The sequence below is a fragment of the Bombina bombina genome, chromosome 1, assembly GCF_027579735.1.
Source record: "Bombina bombina isolate aBomBom1 chromosome 1, aBomBom1.pri, whole genome shotgun sequence".
Lineage (NCBI taxonomy): Eukaryota > Metazoa > Chordata > Amphibia > Anura > Bombinatoridae > Bombina > Bombina bombina.
Genome location: NC_069499.1, coordinates 1,279,095,769 through 1,279,114,360, shown reverse-complemented (window position 1 = coordinate 1,279,114,360; position 18,592 = coordinate 1,279,095,769). Strand labels below are relative to the sequence as shown.

Below are 18,592 nucleotides of genomic sequence, written 5' to 3'. Positions count from 1 at the left end.
GAGGGAATGGTACTGTTTTCTGTTCCTGAAAACTTCCTCACGTTCTCTGGATGGTTTGACTGCAACATGGGTGCAATCGATGGCTCCAAGTACATTGGGCATTCCAGCCATTCTATAAAAATTAGACTTCACAGATTGCCACTCTTCTGGAGTCGATGGAAGGCACACGTACCTTGGAAAGACGACCATCAAGGCATCAATAACTTTGGTTAGGTGCCTCGAAAAAGCAACGCTAGACACAGCTTGGAATGAACCGGTGGCAAAAAAGTGTAAGGCTGCCAACAGTTTTAATAGTCCGGGTATGGCTTGTGAACGCGCTGTCATTGGTTCAAGGTATTCTGCTATTTCATTGTAAAGTTGCATAATAGCTTCTCTGTCCAAACGGAATCTCTGGATAATCTCTCGATCAGAAATGCTTTCCAAACCCATACGTGGAAGGAAAACTCTAGGGACTCTAATTCTTCTACCTCTCCTTCTTTTCAAGTTGTTAACCGGTGCCTGTATAGCCCTTCTTCCTCGTAATTGAATTAATCGGAAAAGAAACATGTGTAAAAGTGTCTCCATCTTCATTCACTGATCCAAAAACCAATAATGCTACAATAGTAGTCTAGTCCTTTCACTTAAGTACTTCTACCTGGCGTCAGGTTGATACCCCTTATAGTTTTCTATTGTATTCGCTACCTAAATGGTCGCGAAGCAAATCACGCGAAGTTACAGTGAAAGTTGGAGCGGGCGGATTAGTTGTAGCATTCATAATTTCCGATTACAGCAAATTTACGTGCGATCGAACATGTAGTAAGTGGAAAAAGGCTTCGGAACGATGAGTTGAGTAAAATTACGATCGCTGATGAAAATAGTGGTTTTTCGAGCAGATCGCAGATTGATACATACGAGAAGCAGATCGCGAGCGAATTTTGATGCGGAAATACAGACGGACGGTCACTTCGAAGCTTAGTACATGGCGCCCAATTTATGTAAGAACTTACCTGATAAATTCATTTCTTTCATATTGGCAAGAGTCCTTGAGCTAGTGACGTATGGGATATACAATCCTACCAGGAGGGGCAAAGTTTCCCAAACCTCAAAATGCCTATAAATACAACCCTCACCATACCCACAATTCAGTTTAATGAATAGCCAAGAAGTGGGGTGATAAAGAAAGGAGTAAAAAGCATCAACAAAGGAATTTGGAAATAATTGTGCTTTGGACAAAAAAATCATAACCACCATAAAAAGGGTGGGCCTCATGGACTCTTGCCAATATGAAAGAAATGAATTTATCAGGTAAGTTCTTGCATAAATTATGTTTTCTTTCATGTAATTGGCAAGAGTCCATGAGCTAGTGATGTATGGGATAGCAATACCCAAGGTGTGGAACTCCACGCAAGAGTCACTAGAGAGGGAGGGATAAAAATAAAGACAGCCATTTTCCACTGAAAAAAATAATCCACAACCCAAAAAAATAAGTTTATTCTCATAAATGAAAGGAAAATACTTAAATCAAAAGCAGAAGAATCAAACTGAAACAGCTGCCTGAAGAACTTTTCTACCAAAAACTGCTTCTGCAGAAGCAAATACATCAAAACGGTAGAATTTAGTAAATGTATGCAAAGAAGACCAAGTTGTTGCTTTGCAAAACTGATCAACTGAAGCTTCATTCTGAAAAGCCCACGAAGTACAGACTGATCTAGTAGAATGAGCTGTAATTCTCTGAGGCGGGGCTTGACCCGACTCCAAATAAGCTTGATGAATCAAAAACTTTAACCACAAAGCCAAGGAAACAGCAGAAGCCTTCTGACCTTTCCTAGAACCAGAAAATATAACAAATAGACTAGAAGTCTTCCTGAAATCTTTAGTAGCTTCAACATAATATTTCAAAGTTCTTACCACATCCAAAGAATGTAAGGATCTCTCCAAAGAATTCTTAGGATTAGGACACAAGGAAGGGACAATAATTTCTCTATTAATGTTGTTAGAATTCGCAAACCTTAGGTAAGAATTTAAATGAAGTCCGCAAAACCGCCTTATCCTAATGAAAAATCTGAAAAGTTAATTCACAAGAGAGAGCGGATAATTCAGAGACTCTTCTAGCAGAAGAGATGGCCAAAAGAAACAACACTTTCCAAGAAAGTAGTTTAATGCCCAAAGAATGCATAGGCTCAAACGGAGGAGCCTGCAAAGCCTTCAAAACTAAATTAAGACTCAGGGAGGAGAAATTGATTTAATGACATGCTTGATACGAACCAGAGCCTGCACAAAACAATGAATATCAGGAAGTTTAGCAATCTTTCTGTGAAATAAAACAGAAAGAGCAGAGATTTGTCCTTTCAAGGAACTTGCAGACAAACCTTTATCCAAACCATCCTGAAGAAACTGTAAAATTCTAGGAATTCTAAAAGAATGCCAAGAGAATTTATGAGAAGAACACAATGAAATGTAAGTCTTCCAAACTCGATAATAAATCTTTCTAGAAACAGATTTACGAGCCTGCATCATAGTATTAATCACTGAGTCAGAGAAACCTCTATGACTAAGCACTAAGCGTTCAATCTCCATACCTTCAAATTTATTGATTTGAGATCCTGATGGAAAAGCGGACCTTGAGATAGAAGGTCTGGCCTTAGTGGAAGTGGCCAAGGTTGGCAACTGGACATCTGGACAAGATCTGCATACCAAAACCTGTGAGGCCATGCTGGAGCTACCAGCAGCACAATGGATTGCTTCATGATGATCTTGGAGATCACTCTTGGAAGAAGAACTAGAGGCGGGAAAATTTAAGCAAGTTGATAACACCAACGAAGTATCAATGCATCTACTGCTTCCGCCTGAGGATCCCTGGACCTGGACAGGTACCTGGGAAGTTTTTTATTTAGATGAGATGCCATCAGATCTATTTCTGGAAGCCCCCACATCTGAACAATTTGAGAAAACACATCTGGGTGGAGAGACCATTCTACCGGATGTAAAGTCTGATGACTGAGGTAATCCGCTTCCCAATTGTCTATACCTGGGATATGAACCACAGAAATTAGACAGGAGCTGGATTCTGCCCAAACAAGTATCTGAGATACTTTTTTCATAGCTTGAGGACTGTGAGTCCCACCCTGATTGACATATGGCACAGTTGTGACATTGTCTGTCTGAAAACAAATGAATGGTTCTCTCTTCAACAAAGGCCAAAATTGAAGAGCCCTGAGAATCGCACGGAGTTCCAAAATATTGATTGGTAATCTCGCCTCTTGATATTTCCAAACTCCTTGTGCTGTCAGAGATCCCCAAACAGCTCCCCAACCTGAAAGACTCGCATCTGTTGTGATCACAGTCCAGGTTGGACGGGTGAAAGAGGCCCCTAAAATTATAGGATGGTGATCTAACCACCAAGTCAGAGAAAGTCGAACATTGGGATTTAAGGATATTACTTGTGATATCCTTGTATAATCCCTGCACCATTTGTTCAGCATACAAAGCTGGAGAGGTCTCATATGAAAACGAGCAAAGGGGATTGCGTCCGATGCTGCAGTCATGAGACCTAAAACTTCCATGCACATAGCTACTGAAGGGAATGACTGAGACTGAAGGTTTCCGACAGGCTGCAACCAATTTCAAACGTCTCTTGTCTGTTAGAGACAATGTCATGGACACTTAATCTATCTGGAAACCTAAAAAGGTTACCCTTGTCTGAGGAATCAAAGAACTTTTTGGTAAATTGATCCTCCAAACATGTCTTCGAAGAAACAACACTAGTTGATTTGTATGAGATTCTGCAGAACGTAAAGACTGAGTGAGTACCAAGATATCGTCCAAATAAGGAAACACCGCAATTCCCCGCTCTCTGATTACAGAGAGTAGAGCACCTAGAACCTTTTAAAAGATTCTTGGAGCTGTCAATAGGCCAAAAGGAAGAGCAACAAATTGGTAATGCTTGTCTAGAAAAGAGAATCTCAGGAACTGATAATGATCTGGATGAATCTGAATATGAAGATATGCATCCTGTAAGTCTATTGTGGACATATAATGCCCTTGCTGAACAAAAGGCAAAATAGTCCTTATAGTCACCATTTTGAAAGTTGGTTACATATTGATTCAAAATCTTTAGATTCAAAACTGGTCTGAATGAATTCTCTTTCTTTGGGACAATGAATAGATTTGAATAAAACCCCAGACCCTGTTCCTGAAACTGAACTGGCATGATTACCCCTGATAACTCCAGGTCTGAAACACACTTCAGAAAAGTCTGAGCCTTTACAGGGTTTACCGGAATGCGTGAGAGAAAAAAATCTTCTCACAGGCGGTCTTACTCTGAATCCTATTCTGTACCCCTGAGAGACAATACTCTGAATCCAATGATTTTGGACCGAATTGATCCAAACATCTTTGAAAATTTTTAATCTGCCCCCTACCAGCTGAGCTGGAATGAGGGCTGCACCTTCATGCAGATTTGGGGACTGGTTTTGATCTCTTAAATGGCTTGGATTTATTCCAATTTGAAGAAGGTTCCCAATTGGAAGCAGATTCCTTGGGGGAAGGATTTGGTTTCTGTTCCTTATTTTGACGAAAGGAACGAAAACGGTTAAAAGCTTTAGATTTACCCTTAGGTTTTTTATCCTGAGGCAAAAAAACTCCCTTCCCCCCAGTAAAAGTTGAAATTATTGAATCCAACTGAGAACCAAATAATTTATTACCTTGGAAAGAAAGAGATATCAATCTGGATTTAGAAGTCATATCAGCATTCCAAGATTTGAGCCACAAAGCTCTTCTAGCTAAAATAGCTAAAGACATAGATTTAACATCATGTTTGATAATATCAAAAATGGCATCACAAATGAAATTATTAGCATGTTTAATCAACTTAACAATGCTAGACAAATCATGATCCGATACTTGTTGCACTAAAGTATCCAACCAAAAATTTGAAGCAGCTGCAACATCAGCCAAAGAAATTGCAGGCCTAACAAGATGACCTGAATATAAATAAGCTTTCCTTATATAAGATTCAAGTTTCCTATCTAAAGGATCTTTAAAATAAGTACTATCTTCCGTAGGAATAATAGTACGTTTAGCAAGAGTAGAGATAGCCCCATCAACTTTTGGGATCTTTTCCCAAAACTCCAATCTAACTTCTGGCAAAGGATACAATTTTTTAAACCTTGAAGAAGGAAAAAAAGAAGTACCAGGCTTATTCCATTCCTTAGAAATCATATCAGAAATAGCATCAGGAACTGGAAAAACCCCTGGAATAACCACAGGAGGTTTATATGGTTCCTTATATGGCAGTTTCAGGCATGGGAAAAATGCAAACAGAATAGCCCTCTGACATAGAAAAAAGGCAAGAGACAAATAGGAATGGGGTCTAAAATAATGAAAATATTTGGCGCCAAGTATGACACACAACAAACAGCAAAAAAAAATTTGGCACCAAAAACGTCTGGAAACGACACACTCGCGTCATAGATGACGCAACCTTGTGCAAGGACCCGGCGTCAACTAAGACGCCGGAAATTATGAATTTGTGTCAACTAACGTAACTTTGCGCCAAAAAAATCTCGCTCCAAGAATGACGCACTAAACTGCCTAAATCTGCCCGCGATTTAGAAAAATGACAATCAATTGAAAAAAGACTACACCCCAGGTAAGATTTTTTTTCCTAAAAAATGCATTTCCCAAATATGAAACTGACAGTCTGCAAAAGGAAATATACTGAAACCTGACTCATGGCAAATATAAGTACAATAAATATATTTAAAACTTTATATAAATACATAAAGTGCCAAACCATAGCTGAGAGTGTTTTAAGTAATGAAATCATACTTACCTGAAGACACCCATCCACATATAGCAGATAGCCAAACCAGTACTGAAACAGTTATCAGTAGAGGTAATGGAATATGAGAGTATATCGTTGATCTAAAAAGGGAGGTAGGAGATGAATCTCTACGACCGATAACAGAGAACCTATGAAATAGATCCCTGTGAGGAAAACCATTGCATTCAATAGGTGATACTCCCTTCACATCCCTCTGACATTCACTGTACTCTGAGAGGAAACGTGCTTCAAAATGCTGAGAAGCGCATATCAACATAGAAATCTTAGCACAAACTTTCTTCACCACCTCCATAGGAGGCAAAGTTTGTAAAACTGAATTGTGGGTGGGGTGAGGGATGTATTTATAGGCATTTTGAGGATTGGGAAACTTTACCCCTCCTGGTAGGATTGTATATCCCATACGTCACTAGCTCATGGACTCTTGCCAATTACATGAAAGAAAAGTGCATTATAATTATTATTTTCACTCTATCTTGGGTAATTGATTAGATACTTGAATGGCGAGCTGTAACCTGAGGCTCCCCCCCCCTAAGTACAGCTAATCAGGGCTTACTACCATCCCCGATCTTAGGGTGAGATTGAAAGGAATAATCAAACCTTAGAACAGTGTTTGAGGTGTGCTTGACCACTGGATGAAGTTATTATGAAGTTATGGCTGAATTAGTTTACAATAATTTTCTGTAATCTGCTATGAAGATGTCACCCTTCTTTGTTATTAATGACTTTCATACAATTACTCTTCCAGGATTCTACACTATTATGGCTGTCCTTTCCCATGACAAGAGACTCTCGAACTTATAAGACAATTTTGAAGTAATGTGTCAGGCCCTCCAAGTATCTAAGAAGTTCCTCTCGGCCTATTCATCATTTTCTTTTGGTGATCTGGTATTTCTTTCTACTGTTAATCTTAAATTCTGATAACATTTTTCTCTGCACGTGCATGTGAAGCATAGATAGATATTCTCAGTACACCAGCATTTTAAATACTGCAGCTGTTCAGCATGCCAGTGGGTTGTGTATCATGTCAGCAATTAACAAACTGAGTCATTACCAGATGGTATAAGCACCTTAAGCTCTCTGAGCAAGTGTTTTGTTTAAAATGCTGGTGCATAGTACATACTTAAATACAGTTTTGAAAAGTCTTTAAGGTTCAGGGCATCCTTGACTCAAGAATGTCTAGGGGCTTTTAGAATATTGTTAAAGGGACAGTAAGTCAAAATTAAACTTTCATGATTCAGATAGAGCATGCAATTTTAAACAATTTACTTTTGTCAATTTGCAGTAAAACTAGGAGGTGGTGTTGGTATTTTACTTTCCTCTTGTTGCATCTTTCAACAAATACAGCCCTTCTCTTCCCTCACATATTCTTCATTGAAAACACACATGATTCGCTTATTCTCTCACCTCTCTATACATTTTACAGTCATATACCGCCCCCCTGGCTCCTCAACTCCATTTCTAGATCACTTTGCCGTCTGGCTATCTTATTTGCTTTCCTCAGATATCCCTGCCTTCATTCTTGGCGACTTCAACCTCCCTGTTGATAATCCCACTGCCTCCTCTGCAAAACAACTTCTGCAACTCACTTCCTCTTTCGGCCTATCACAATGGACTGACTCTCCCACTCACAAAGATGGTCACTCCCTTGATCAGATTTTCAGCTATTGATGCACTCAGTGGCGTCACTAGGGTTGGTGTCACCCGGTGCGGTAAGTTATGGTGTCACCCCCCCCAGAAAGCAGACACACACAAAAACACAGGCAAACACACATACAAACATTCAGACACACTTAAAAACATACTCAGATGCACACACAAACACACACACACAAAAACACTGAGACACACACACACACAAAAACACTGAGACACACACACACACAAAAACACTGAGACACACAAAAACTCAGACACACACATACAAATTATGTAAACTGCACTGCATTAATTATAAAGCTCATGCCTAGAGCTGCTCCCTGGCTCAGCAGAGCATCAAATGAAAGATAAACAGAGCACTCTAAAATTAAATCACTAAAGAAAAGGTTTAGGTGCAAACTATGAAAATTCTGCTCTCTGACTCTGTTTCAAGTCTGTCAGTGCACAGCCACGGGCCGTGTGCCTACCGCTTCTTATGGCCAATCACCTCTGCACTCTGCCCACCCCCAGACCCCCGCCCGCCCTCCTACCTGTTCAGTGTGCACTTAGTGTACCGTAACCGTAATGGTCTGGAGGGCATCATACGTGGCTCCTTCACTTTAAAGACAGTGTCAAACAGTCATGCGGTCAGGTGCCAGGCATCCCCTCATGATTTGCCAGTTCCCGTTTAGAGAGACAGCACAGCAGTGAATGACTCCACTGCTCCACATGTCACTGAGCAGTGAGCACAGATAGGCAGGCAGGTTTAGGCTAGCAGCGCAACTTTGCAAGCCCCACGGCATGCCCACAACATTCTTAGCGAAATTGGGCAGGGGAGAAGCAAAGTACAAACAAGCAAAAGCAGCCGGGAAAACTATTTGTTGAAATTGCAGCACTGGCTCAAGGGGCAAAAAAAATGTGTGTCTACATCTTCCCCAGTCCCACCAATGTTCACAAATGCCAGCCCCTCTAATAAAAATAAATCTATGCATCTCAACATTGTATTTCTTTGAATTTCAATAAAATAAAATAAAAAAAAAAAAAAAAATTTTTTTTTTGGTGTCACCCCCTGGTGGGTGTCACCCGGGTGCGGCCCGCCCCCCCCCGCCCCCCCCTAGTGACGCCACTGGATGCACTCTCTCTATTGATATACTAACTCCCCTTTTCCTCTTACTGATGATCACCTCCTCACTTGTAACATCACTTCCCTACCTACAACTCTCCCTCCTTCTACCCCTCACACCAAACTTCAAAGAAGAATCAAGTCATTAGATCAGCAACAGCTCACTAGCTCTCTCAAACCTCTACTTTCTTCCATCCACTCCTTTTCCTGCCCTGATGAATCTATCTGCCACTATAACTCCACCATTACACCGGTCCTTGACAATCTGGTTCCACCTGCCATAGATTGGAAATCATACACTCATTCTCAGCCCTGGTATACTCCTCTGACATGGTACCTGAGCGACACTGGAGGAAATCTCGGAGTTCAGCTGACTTTCTTCACTATAAGTTCATCTTGAAATCTTACTATTCTGCTCTTAATCTATATAAGCAACATTACTTCTCTACTCTTATCTCTACTCTCTCTTCAAACCCAAAATGTCTGTTCTCCACATTCAATACTCTTCTCCGCACACCCCCACCTCCCACCACAACTTCTCTCTCAGCTCAAGATTTTTCCAGCTACTTCAACAACAAAATTGACTCCATCAGAAATAAAATCGGCTCTCAACATGCTACTGGCCTCCCACCCCCTAAAGGCTCACAATCATCCAAAACCCACATAGCAAAAAATTTTGCTCTTTTGCCTCTGTTACAGAGGAAAAAGTTTCTGTCCTTATACTATCCTCTCACCTTACTACCTGTCCCCTCGACCCCATCCCCTCACAGCTTCTCCCCTCCCTCTCTTCTACTCTTACCCCTATACTCACACACATCTTCAACCTCTCCCTTAGCACTGATATATTTCCCTCATCTCTTAAACATGCACTGGTCACATCTATTCTCAAAAAACCTTCTCTAGATGCAAACTCCCCATCCAACTACCGCACTATTTCCCTGCTCCCCCTGGCCTCAAAGCTTCTCCACATTCAATACTCTTCTCCGCACGTCTATCCCATTTACTTACATTAAAATCCCTCCTTGACCCACTGCAATCTGGATTTCGCCCCTTACACTCCAAAGAGACAGCAATTGTTAAGGTTACCAATGACCTACTTACAGCAAAATCCAAAGGCCACTTCCCTCTGCTCACTCTCCTTGATCTGTCTGCAGCCTTTGATACTGTCGACCACCCTGTTTTACTCCAAACCCCCCATTCCTTCGGCATCTCGGACATAGCTCTCTTGTGGTTCTCTTCCTATCTGTCTAACTTTACCTTTAGTGTGGCCTTCTCTAGGGCCCCAATTCCTCTTTCTGTTGGAGTACCACAAGGCTCTGTCCTCGGTCCCCTTCTCTTCTCAATCTACACGTCATCATTAGGTTCTTTAATAAATTTCCACGGGTTTCATTATCATTTGTATGGCGACAACACCCAAATCTACCGCTCTGCACCAGAACTATCTCCTTCCTTGCTAACCCGTGTCACTAACTGTCTTTCTCATATCTCATCTTGGATGTCCTCTCACCTACCTCAAGCTAAATCTCTCCAAAACTGAGCTCCTTATTTTCCCCCCTTCTTCCAAAATCTCCACCCCCCATTTCACTATAACTGTTGATAACTCCATCATTACCCCAACCCCACATGCCCAATGTCTTGGGGTCACACTTGACTCAGGTCTCTCTTTCACTCCTCACATTCAGTCCTTGACTAAAACCTGCCATTTCCACCTTAAAAACATCTCTAAAATTAGAAATTTCCTTACACAAGACACAACTAAGATTTTAATCCACTTTCTCAGCCTTTCCCACCTCGAATACTGCAACTCCATCCTCTCTGGTCCCCCTAGCTGCCGCCTAGCTCCTTTACAATCCATAATGAATGCCTCTGCCAGGCTCATCTTCCTTAAACATTGCTCTTCATCTGCTGCACCTCTCTGCCAATCCTTTCACTGGCCCCCTCTTGCCTCCAGGATTGAACACAAAATTCTCACTCTGACACACAAAGCCCTCAACTGCACTGCTCCCACCTACATCTCAGACCTTGTCTCCAGATACTCTCCCTCCCACCCCCTTTGCTCCGCTCATGATCTCCTACTCTCCTCCTCTCTTGTTACCTCATATTCCCGTTTACAACTTTTCCAGACTGTCTCCCATCTTATGGAACTCTCTGCCTCGTTCCACAAGACACTCCCCTAGTTTTGAAAGCTTCTAGCGCTTCCTAAAGACTCTAATATTTAGGGATGCATACAACCTACACTAACCTTCCTATCTCCACTGCTATCCTCTTAAACCCCATAGCATGTAAGCCTATGAGCCCAGCTGTTTGTAGTTCACATTCATAAGAGCCGACTACAACAGTGCAACTCTTGGCAGGGTCCTCTACCCACTTGACCCCTGTAAATGTTATTTTGTATACCACCTATGTTTATAGTGCTGCGGAATCTGTTAGTGCTCTATAAATACCTGATAATAAATAATAATACATTTAACCCTGGTAAAAAGACTGGCCAGTTTTCTGTGTGTTCTACTTTACTATTGCAAACTCTGACTGTTTAAAGGTACCTGGCCCCCCCTAGTTACCAACTTCTGTGCTTAACTTCTGTATATACTTTAACCAATCTGTATCCCAGTGGGACTTGATCCTTACTAGGAAGCTTGTTCCTAAATTTGGCTTCCCTAATAAAGGGCTAGCTATCTCTGCACTCCAGTTTGTACAGAAAAGGTATGTGCAGTTATTATCTTTTGATTCTGATGGCTGGATATCTTTATTTGCAGCACACCTCCCGACATTCTGAGCTTGGAAGACTCCTTGCACGTAGTTCCATGGGTGTGATCTAGGAGGGGAAGACTATCCCACAAGCTGCATTGCTAGGCAGGGTGTAGATAGACCTCCTGGAGTAAAACCTGTGTTGCATTTCCTATAGCCAGGAACTAAACAGAAGGAAAAAAGTGGCAGAAAGTTAATGTTATCAGCCCATAGCAATCCTGAAAAATATGGAATAGTAGGATCTCTGTGAGTGTTAATATGATCTGTATAAGTTCAGTTTTTACAACATGTTTACAAACTAGAAATCTATTAAGAAACATATTTATTGCCTTGAAACACTATAAACCTCTTTTCTATATAAGGGCTACAAAAAAGATAACTTAGAATGGCAATGAAGTTAAAGGGTTAATTGTAACATGACTACTATTGTTTGTTTCTTTTAAAGATGATACTTGTTAGCTGCAAGTATTAAATGTTCTGACATTATGGCATCTATTTATCAAAGCGTATACTTTCTTGCATTCAACGGCACAAATACGCTCGCCTAAAATCGCCTAACATCGCTGCCGCAGACCTGAATACGCTCTCCATAATTATCAAAAAAGCTGTCAAAAAGCCACGCACCAAGTACAGTGCGATCTCGCTGCTCTTCGGCTTTTTTACACTTTTCTTGGTACCCTGTCACTAAACACCCACACTATACTATACTGTGTACCACCTATACCGCCGCTCCTGGAGCCCACCGCAACTCTAATAAATATATTAACCCCTAAACCGCCGCTCCTGGACTCCGCCGCAACTCTAATTAATGTATTAACCCCTAAACCGCCGCTTCCGGAGCCCATTGCAACTAAATAAAGTGTTTAACCCCTAAACCACCACTCCCGGACCCCGCCGCAACTAAACACAATTATTAACCCCTAAAAAGCCGCTCCCGGAGCCCACCGCCACCTACATTATACTTATTAACCCCTAATCTGCCCCCTACACCTACCTACATTTATTAACCCCTAATATGCCACCCCCAACGTCGCCAACACTATATTAAATTTATTCACCACTAAACCTAAGTCTAACCCTAACACCCCCTAACTTAAATATAATTTAAATAAATCTAAATAAATATTACTATCATTAACTAAATAATTCCTATTTAAAACTAAATACTTACTTGTAAAATAAACCCTAAGCTAGCTACAATATAACTAATAGTTACATTGTAGCTATCTTAGGGCTTATTTTTATTTTACAGGCAACGTTGTATTTATTTTAATTAGGTACAATAGTTATTAAATAGTTATTAACTATTTAATAACTTCCTAGTTAAAATAAATACAAATATACCTGTAAAATAAAAATGAACCTAAGTTACAATTACACCTAACACTACACTATAATTAAATAAATTCCCCAAACTAAATACAATTAAAAAAAATAATCTAAAGTACAAAAACAAACAAACACTAAATTACAGAAAATAATAAAATAATTACAAGATTTTTAAACTAATTACACCTAATCTAATCCCCCTAACAAAATAAAAAAGCCCCCCAAAATAAAAAAGCCCCCCAAAATAAAAAAGCCCCCCAAAATAAAAAAAAGCCCTACCCTACACTAAATTACAAATAGCCCTTAAAAGGGCCTTTTGCGGGGCATTGCCCCAAAGTAATCAGCTCTTTTACCTGTAAAATAAATTACAACCCCCCAAACATTAAAACCCACCACCCACACAACCAACCCTACTCTAAAACCAACCCAATCACCCCTTAAAAAAACCTAACACTAACCCCTTGAAGATCACCCTACCTTGAGAAGTCTTCACCCAACTGGGCCGAAGTCCTCCACGAAGCCGGCAGAAGTGGTCCTCCAGATGGGCAGAAGTGGTCCTCCAGACAGGCAGAAGTCTTCATCCTGGCGGCATCTTCTATCTTCATCCATCCGGCGCGGAGCGGCTCCATCTTCAAGACATCCAGCGCGGAGCATCCTCTTCAAATGACGTCCAACTGAAGTATTAAGGTTCCTTTAAATGACGTCATCCAAGATGGTGTCCCTTCAATTCCGATTGGCTGATAGAATTCTATCAGCCAATCGGAATTAAGGTAGGAAAAATCCTATTGGCTGATGCAATCAGCCAATAGGATTGAGGTTCAATCCTATTGGCTGATCCAATAAGCCAATAGGATTGAGCTTGCATTCTACTGGCTGATTGGAATAGCCAATAGAATGAGAACTCAATCCTATTGGCTAATTAGATCAGTCAATAGGATTGAACTTCAATCCTATTGGCTGATTGCATCAGCCAATAGGATTTTTCCTACCTTAATTCCGATTAGCTGATAGAATTCTATCAGCCAATCGGAATTGAAGGGACGCCATTTTGGATGACGTCATTTAAAGGAACCTTAATACTTCAGTTGGACGTCGTTTGAAGAGGATGCTCCGCGTCGGATGTCTTGAAGATGGAGCCGCTCCGCGCCGGATGGATGAAGATAGAAGATGCCTTCTGGATGAAGACTTCTGCCCGTCTGGAGGATCACTTCTGCCCGTCTGGAGGACCACTTCTGCCGGCTTTGTGGAGGACTTCGGCCCGGTTGGGTGAAGACTTCTCAAGGTAGGGTGATCTTCAAGGGGTTAGTGTTAGTTAATTACTTTGGGGCAATGCCCCGCAAAAGGCCCTTTTATGGGCTATTTGTAATTTAGTGTAGGGTAGGGCTTTTTTTATTTTGGGGGGCTTTTTTATTTTGTTAGGGGGATTAGATTAGGTGTAATTAGTTTAAAAATCTTGTAATTATTTTATTATTTTCTGTAATTTAGTGTTGTTTTTTTTGTACTAGATAACTTTTTTTAATTGTATTTTTTAATTGTATTTAGTTAATTTAATTATAGTGTAGTGTTAGGTGTAATTGTAACTTAGGTTCAGTTTTATTTTACAGGTAAATTTGTATTTATTTTAACTATGAAGTTATTAAATAGTTAATTACTATTTAATAACTATTGTACCTAGTTAAAATAAATACAAACTTGCCTGTAAAATAAAAATAAACCCTAAGATAGCTACAATGTAACTATTAGTTATATTGTAGCTAGCTTAGGGTTTATTTTACATGTAAGTATTTAGTTTTAAATAGGAATAATTTATTTAATGATAATAATATTTATTTAGATTTATTTAAATTATATTTAAGTTAGGGGATGTTAGGGTTAGGGTTAGACTTAGGTCTAGGGGTTAATACATTTAATATAGTGGCGGCGGTGTAGGGGGGCAGATTATGGGTTAATAAATATAATGTAGGTGGCGGTGGGCTCCGGGAGCGGCAGTTTAGGGTTAATAAGTTTATTTAGTTGAATTGGGTCCGGGAGAGGTGGGATAGGGGTTAATACGTTTTATTTAGGTGGCAGCGGTGTCAGGGCGGCAGATTAGGGGTTAATAAGTATAATGTAGGTGGCGGCGGTGTAGGGGGGGTCAGATTAGGGGTGTTTAGACTCGGGGTACATGTTAGGGTGTTAGGTGTACACGTTCCCATAGGAATCAATGGGATATCGGGCAGCAGCAAACATAAGCTCTCGCTGCTTTCCGACTCCCATTGATTCCTATGGCATCCGCCGCCTCCAGGGCGGCTGATTGAAAACCAGGTACGCTGGGCCGGAATAGTGTCGAGCGTACCTGGTGGATATTTGATAACTTCCAAAAGTAGTCAGATTGTGCCGAACTTGCGTTCAGAACATATGTAGTGACGTAAGCATCGATCTGTGTCGGACTGAGTCCGGCGGATCGTATGTTACGTCACCAAATTCTACTTTGCCTGGTTTGTAGGGTTTGATAACTAAGGCAAATCAGGCTCGCCACAAATACGCTGCGGAATTCCAGCGTATTTGCGGTTGACGGCTTGATAAATACATGCCAAAGTATCAACTTAAACCATGGTTGTTATATTAGCGGGAGTGGTGATAAAATATTGCAATGGTTTTTATTATTTTCATTTTTGAAGGGATATCAAAGTCAAAATTAAACTTTCATGATTAAGAGCACAGAATTTTTTTTAAATAATTTGCTAAATTTATCAAAAGTACCTCTTTTTCTTTGTTAAAGGGACACTGAACCCAAATTTTTTTCTTTCATGATTCAGATAGAGCATGCAATTTTAATCAACTTTCTAATTTATACCTATTATCAATTTTTCTTCATTCTCTTGCTATCTTTATTTGAAAATCATGAATATAACTCTTAGCAGTCAGCCCATGTTAGGTTCAGCACGATGGATAGCGCTTGCTTATTGGAGGCTGACATTTACCCACCAATAAGCAAGCATAACCCATGTTCTCAACAAAAAAGGGGCCAGCTCCTATGCATCACATTCCTTTTAAATAAAGATAGCAAGAGAACAAAGAAAAAATGATAATAGGAGATTGGACTGATTGATGTCCGCAGCCTCAGAGCCTTTAAGCTCGCCGGAAACAGGAGTTAAGAAGCAGCGGTCTTAAGACTGCTGCTCCTTAACTCGTCCGCTGCCTCTGAGGCTACAGACATCAATCCGCCCGATCTCATATGATTGGGTTGATTGACACCCCCTGCTAGCTACCGATTGGCCACGGATCTGCAGGGGGCGGCATTGCACAAGCAGCTACAGCGTATCACTGTCTGCCAGACATTGATAAATCAGCCCCAAAATGAGTTTACATATGAATTTATGTGTTTATAGGTGTATATATGTCTGTAAATACATATAGACACATATAGATACATAACATAAATACATACGTACACACATATACATATATATATATATACATACACACACACACACACATATATACACATATACATACATATACCTATTTAGACATGTAAATGTATGTACATCTATGTTAAAGATCTTCGCCTGCCTTTTTTTTCCTAACACCTGAGGCTTCATTTATATGAGCCCTTAAAACTTTTGTGTGCAATATTTTTTTTTATTATTCATTTTTATTAGATGGTGTTATTATGAGTGTAACTGTACTTTGTAATGTATTTTTTATGTGTTTTGTGATACGTTTTTGTTTTGTAAAACAGTTAACCCGAGCTCTGAGGACATATCAATCCTTCTAGTGTAAATCATGATTGCACTCAAGTGATTGCGTTTACTTTCAACTTGTAATATGAGCGATAAACCAGACACGCGCAAACACCTGCAATAAATCCCTTTTCGGTCACGCTTAACTAACGCGCCACTTTTAATCTGACCCTAAATGACTTTTAAAAATTCCATTTGTATATTTACTATTTTTATAATAGATTTTTCCTATTGTAAAGGTATGGGTAACCAAGCACCATATAAATGGGATCAGTGGTGTTAAATGCAAAAATAAGTCTAGACTACTACTCAACAAAAAAGATAATAGCGCTCCAGTTTATTTCCAGATATTTTGAAACAAGGGTTACGTTTTAATTGGAGCTGCCAATTAAAATCATTTTCTGATCTCCTTCTATTTTGTAGCTGCCATTGTAAGCCAGAACCAGTTCTGAATCCTAAAATATCTAAAGAAATCTAAAGTTCTGGGTGCTCTGCCTTGTCCTCGTGCAGCTTTGTAAGTTCAGGAAGAGTCAAAGTCCAAAACTTTACTCTCTTCTCTATGAGCTTCTTTGCTGACTTCTGTTTCAAGTCAATTTCTAGATAAGCTTCATCTTGGTCATACACTGGCCATTCTTCCAAACCATATCCATTAGGGTCCCTGCAGAAAATAACATTTTATTATTTAAAAAGGTCAATATTCAATTAAGGAAAACAAAGCATTGTACTATACATTTATTATTCATTTGCGTCTTTTCGAGTAAAAAAACAGCAGTTAAAGGTGACTTTTATTTATATGAAACGATGTTTCAATGAAAGTTGTATAAGTGTAAAGTTAAACTAATAGGAAGTACATGATTGTGTATACCTGAGACATGGCTGATAGGGTTAACTCCCACATAAAATGTTAATTTGTTCAGCACAGAATGTCCCTAGATATATAATAGCTAAAAATAAGTACAAGCATGCCCACAGAAACTCCAGATCTAATAAGGGAATCATTCATGAATATGCAGTCGTTAAGACCAGAGGAAACAATGGTGTCAAATCACTTAAGCCCCAGTGGAGATGACAAACATATGCCTGGGGGGTTGTTCTTCCTAATGGGATCCTGGGGTCCCCAGGGCCGCCACTAGAAATTTTGGGGCCCCTGACTTAACAATTGATCAGGCCCCCCCCCACTTCCTTTGACATGTGCAATTTTTGACCAAGTGACTAAAATGTATATGCACTTTATTCTTGAGTGTCTATTTAAACTAGGAAATGTTGTAAAGGTAGTAACATAAAAACACACAGACACACTCATACACTGAAACACACACACTCACACATAAGGATTCACATATAGACACTCTAGCAGACACGCAAAGAAACACACTCAGACACAGACACCCAAACAGACACTCAGCACATGTTTACATTGACCTGACAAGTAATGAGGTAAACTACAGTTTTGTTAAAAAAAAAAAAAAAGGATATTTAGAAAACAAAATATGGAGTTCTGATTATCTTTTTGTAAAGGAAGATGCCAACTAAATGATGACAACAGCATGCAGTGGCTGAAAGGAAGGGCCCTGAACTGCCTAAAACAATAATTTAAAGGTTAAATGGTAGATTGGTGACTTTCGGAAAAGTCTCATTAGTCTCAAAGTCTGTAGAAAGATAAACAGTAGTAAGGTCAAAATGTCCTAAAAAGGAACAGACAATGGACACACACACACAAACTGAAGCTTGCACATACACCCAAGGAAACACAGACAGAGACAGCATCAGAAAACACACAAAGACATACACACACACACACACACACACACAGACACACACAGAAAACACACAAAGACATGCACACACAGAGAGACAACCACATAAAACACAGAAAGACATACATACACACTCTCACTGAGACATCCACAGAAAACACACAAAGACATACACACACCTTCACAGAGACACCCACAGAAAACACACACCCTCACAGAGACATCCACAGAATACACAGACATACACACCCACCCTCACAGAGGCATCCAGAGAAAATACACAAAGACAAACATACACACACCCTCACAGAGACACCCATAGAAAAAGCTCAAAGACATATGCACACACCCTCACAGACATCCACAGAAAAATGCACAAAGACATACACACCCACCCTCACAGAGAGACCCACAGAAAAAAATACATACACACTCATAGAGACACAAACCA

General features: G+C 40.1%; 1 protein-coding gene across 1 annotated transcript in view; it reads right to left on the bottom strand.

Annotated features, from left to right (window-relative positions):
• Positions 1-16,701: 16,701 nt before the first annotated feature.
• The window catches only part of LOC128648620 (pyrethroid hydrolase Ces2e), a 117,423-nt gene continuing 115,532 nt past the window's right edge, over positions 16,702-18,592 (bottom strand). Inside the window, exon 13 of the mRNA XM_053701400.1 lies at positions 16,702-17,042. Within this exon, the coding sequence (XP_053557375.1) occupies positions 16,859-17,042 (184 nt within the window). The 3' untranslated portion in view covers positions 16,702-16,858. The remainder of the gene's footprint in view (positions 17,043-18,592) is intronic.